At 34.9% G+C, this 2765-nt stretch overlaps 1 protein-coding gene across 1 annotated transcript in view; it reads right to left on the bottom strand.

Annotated features, from left to right (window-relative positions):
* Nucleotides 1–1954: 1954 nt before the first annotated feature.
* LOC100946688 (dnaJ homolog subfamily C member 25) overlaps nucleotides 1955–2765 on the bottom strand; it is a 22584-nt gene continuing 21773 nt past the window's right edge. The window contains exon 4 of the mRNA XM_003785220.3: nucleotides 1955–2387. Within this exon, the coding sequence (XP_003785268.1) occupies nucleotides 2265–2387 (123 nt within the window). The 3' untranslated portion in view covers nucleotides 1955–2264. The remainder of the gene's footprint in view (nucleotides 2388–2765) is intronic.

Below are 2765 nucleotides of genomic sequence, written 5' to 3'. Positions count from 1 at the left end.
AGTGCCCATAACATTTCTATATTGCTAACATCTACTTCAGACTCTAAACCTTTGTGAATTAGGCAGATTATAGAATTTTAATTTTCAATCATCATTATCTAAAAAGATCCTCTCATTTCACAGATGAGTAAATGAGAAAGGTTAATAATTTATCTAGCTAATTTAACTTAATTAAATAGGTTCTAGACTTGGCCTTAGCTCATATTTAAGTGTGAAACGTATCACATTTCACAAGTAAGAGTAATTATAATTCATCTATATACAACTGGGGATTGTATCAATACCAACATCTATCTATATGCCTCAAATGCCTAGTTTTTTTTAATTTCAGGTTAATATAAGGTTACAAATGATTAGGTTACATTGTTTGCATTTGTTAGGTAAAGTTCAAGTTGTGGTTGAGCCCTTCACCCAGGAGCATCATATATGCTTTCATTGTACCCATTAGGTGAGAGCACACCAATCCTCCTTCCTCTCTCCCCTTCACCTTGAATTTGTGTTATTCTCTTAAAAGGGCATGTAGTTTTCATTTACTGGTTTCATATTAGTACTGAGCAGATTGGATACTTGCTTTTCCACAAATACCTAATATTCCACCACTACCTAATACAGTACTACTGTATGTTAACTGTGAGATACAGCATTCACTAAGACAGGGATTGTGACTCTACAAACAACTATGGCACCTTTGAAAGTCATTTGTTTACAGTTAAAAGTTGGGCATTTGAGATTTTAAACATAGCTACCTATAATTTAGCCCTGTACCCTGTCCACACTCCCAAAAAAGGAATGGATGAAGAAAACACTTCATCTAAAGTTTACAAACCTATGAAATATCATTTCAGAATTTTAGAGCTGCAAAAGGACCCTAGTGATAATCTGGTCAAATTCTACCCCAATGTTATAATTGGGATAACTGAAGCCTTCGTTCAGAAATTAAATAACTAGTCTCGAGTCTTTGGCTGTATTAACAAGGATAAAACTTTGCCTTCCTGCTTCTCTGTACATGTCTCATATTTGGGCTGAGCTCTTAAATCGACTTTAGCTAGAAACTGACTCTGCTTATGTACTATAAAACACTGATCTTTTAAAAGTACATGATACAAAACCAATGTGTTAACTTTTAATTTAAAATGTCATACCAACAAACTTATGATATATTGTTAACCACTTTATTAATGTGAAGCAGTAGGATAAATCCTTTAACAAGAGTTCTGATTCACTACCATGAATGTGTACTGGTACTCTGGTGCAGTATCATGTTTAATTCAGCCAAATCATGTGTCTTTGCTTGCACTTCCACACATATAAAAAATATTTCATTAGCTGATAGAACAGCACACAGGCATGCACCTCTTTCTTCTGGTTTAAGTGCATGTAAATGCTGTCATGTACAATGGATTTTTCACCACTCGAAAGACTTCATAACACATGAACAGCTTTTCAGTACTCTATCTCTGCCCTGTCACTTTTTTTATTTAATTGAAAAGAGAAAAAAAAAAAGCAATATTGTTACACAAAAGACTTTTTCACAAGATCCTTTCTGGAGAAATGTTTGTTTAAGAACACAGTTATAGTCCTACAATGAGACTGTAGCAAGTTCATCCTATAAGGACATAGGGGTAGACTCACTCTCATGGAGAGTGTCCCATCTTACTGAGAATAGTATGACAGGGCTGGAGGATATTATAACAACATTCTAGCAGAAGACTCTCCTGGAGAGCTTATTCTGAACGTATTTCAATCCTATAATGACTGTAATGAAAACAATGTGATAACTGAAGCATTCTACTGAAGAAGTTTGTGTGTAGAAAGACCCTCACGATAATATAATTAACTGCTACTAAAAATTTTTATGTTTTGTGAAAATATAGAGGCCAGGAAAGCAGAAAAGTGTAGCACTAGAACAAAGAATAAATAAGGAAACACTTTGGAAAAATAAACACTTAACACATAAAAATTTTAAATGGTATCTAATAAATTTTCACGTCAAATCTTTTAACATATAAAATTTTTAAATGGCAACTAATAAATCTTCATGTGAAATCTTTTAACAAAATCCACAGATTATAAAAATTGATCATAAATGTCTTATGTATAAAGTTTTAAGGGAAAGTTTAAATGTCTACATTATTCTTTTTAATCAAATATTTGAGGAATTTTAGTTATTTCTGAGGAGCAGTTAACTGATATATTTTTAAAATAATTCAGTTATGAAAATAATATCATGATTAAGGTTTGGCACAGCAGCATTCCACCAATCTTCAGTCATCTACAAATGTCAGCCGTCCAGGCCCTTCGTTCTTCATCCACCTCCGGTACCTCTTCCATCTGGGGTCACTTGCCAATTTCTTCTTTAATTCTTCCTCTTGTTCTTGTTTATAGGCCTACGTGAATAAATAACACTAAATGACTTTACAATCCAGAGAGAAATATCTGCCATAAACTTTACGGCATGTTTACATTTTACAAATATAACTTGGGTGAAAGTTTCCAGTGAAGGTACTGGTTTGTCTTCTGAAGACCTCTTATCTAAAAATACTATGCAATTCATCATTTTAACATTCAGTGTTAAATAAGAACAACCTTCACGGCTCGGCGCCTGTGGCTCAAGTGGCTAAGGCGCCAGCCATGTACACCCAAGGTGGTGGGTTCGAATCCCCAGCCCAGGCCCGCCAAACAATGACGGCTGCAACCAAAAAATAGCCGGGCGTTGTGGTGGGTGCCTGTGGTCCCAGCTACTTGGGAGGTGGAGGCAGGAGACT

This window comes from Otolemur garnettii, unplaced genomic scaffold (genome assembly GCF_000181295.1).
Source record: "Otolemur garnettii isolate 467f Iridium unplaced genomic scaffold, OtoGar3 scaffold00014, whole genome shotgun sequence".
NCBI classification, from domain to species: Eukaryota; Metazoa; Chordata; class Mammalia; order Primates; family Galagidae; genus Otolemur; species Otolemur garnettii.
This window is presented reverse-complemented; position numbering and strand designations above follow the sequence as displayed.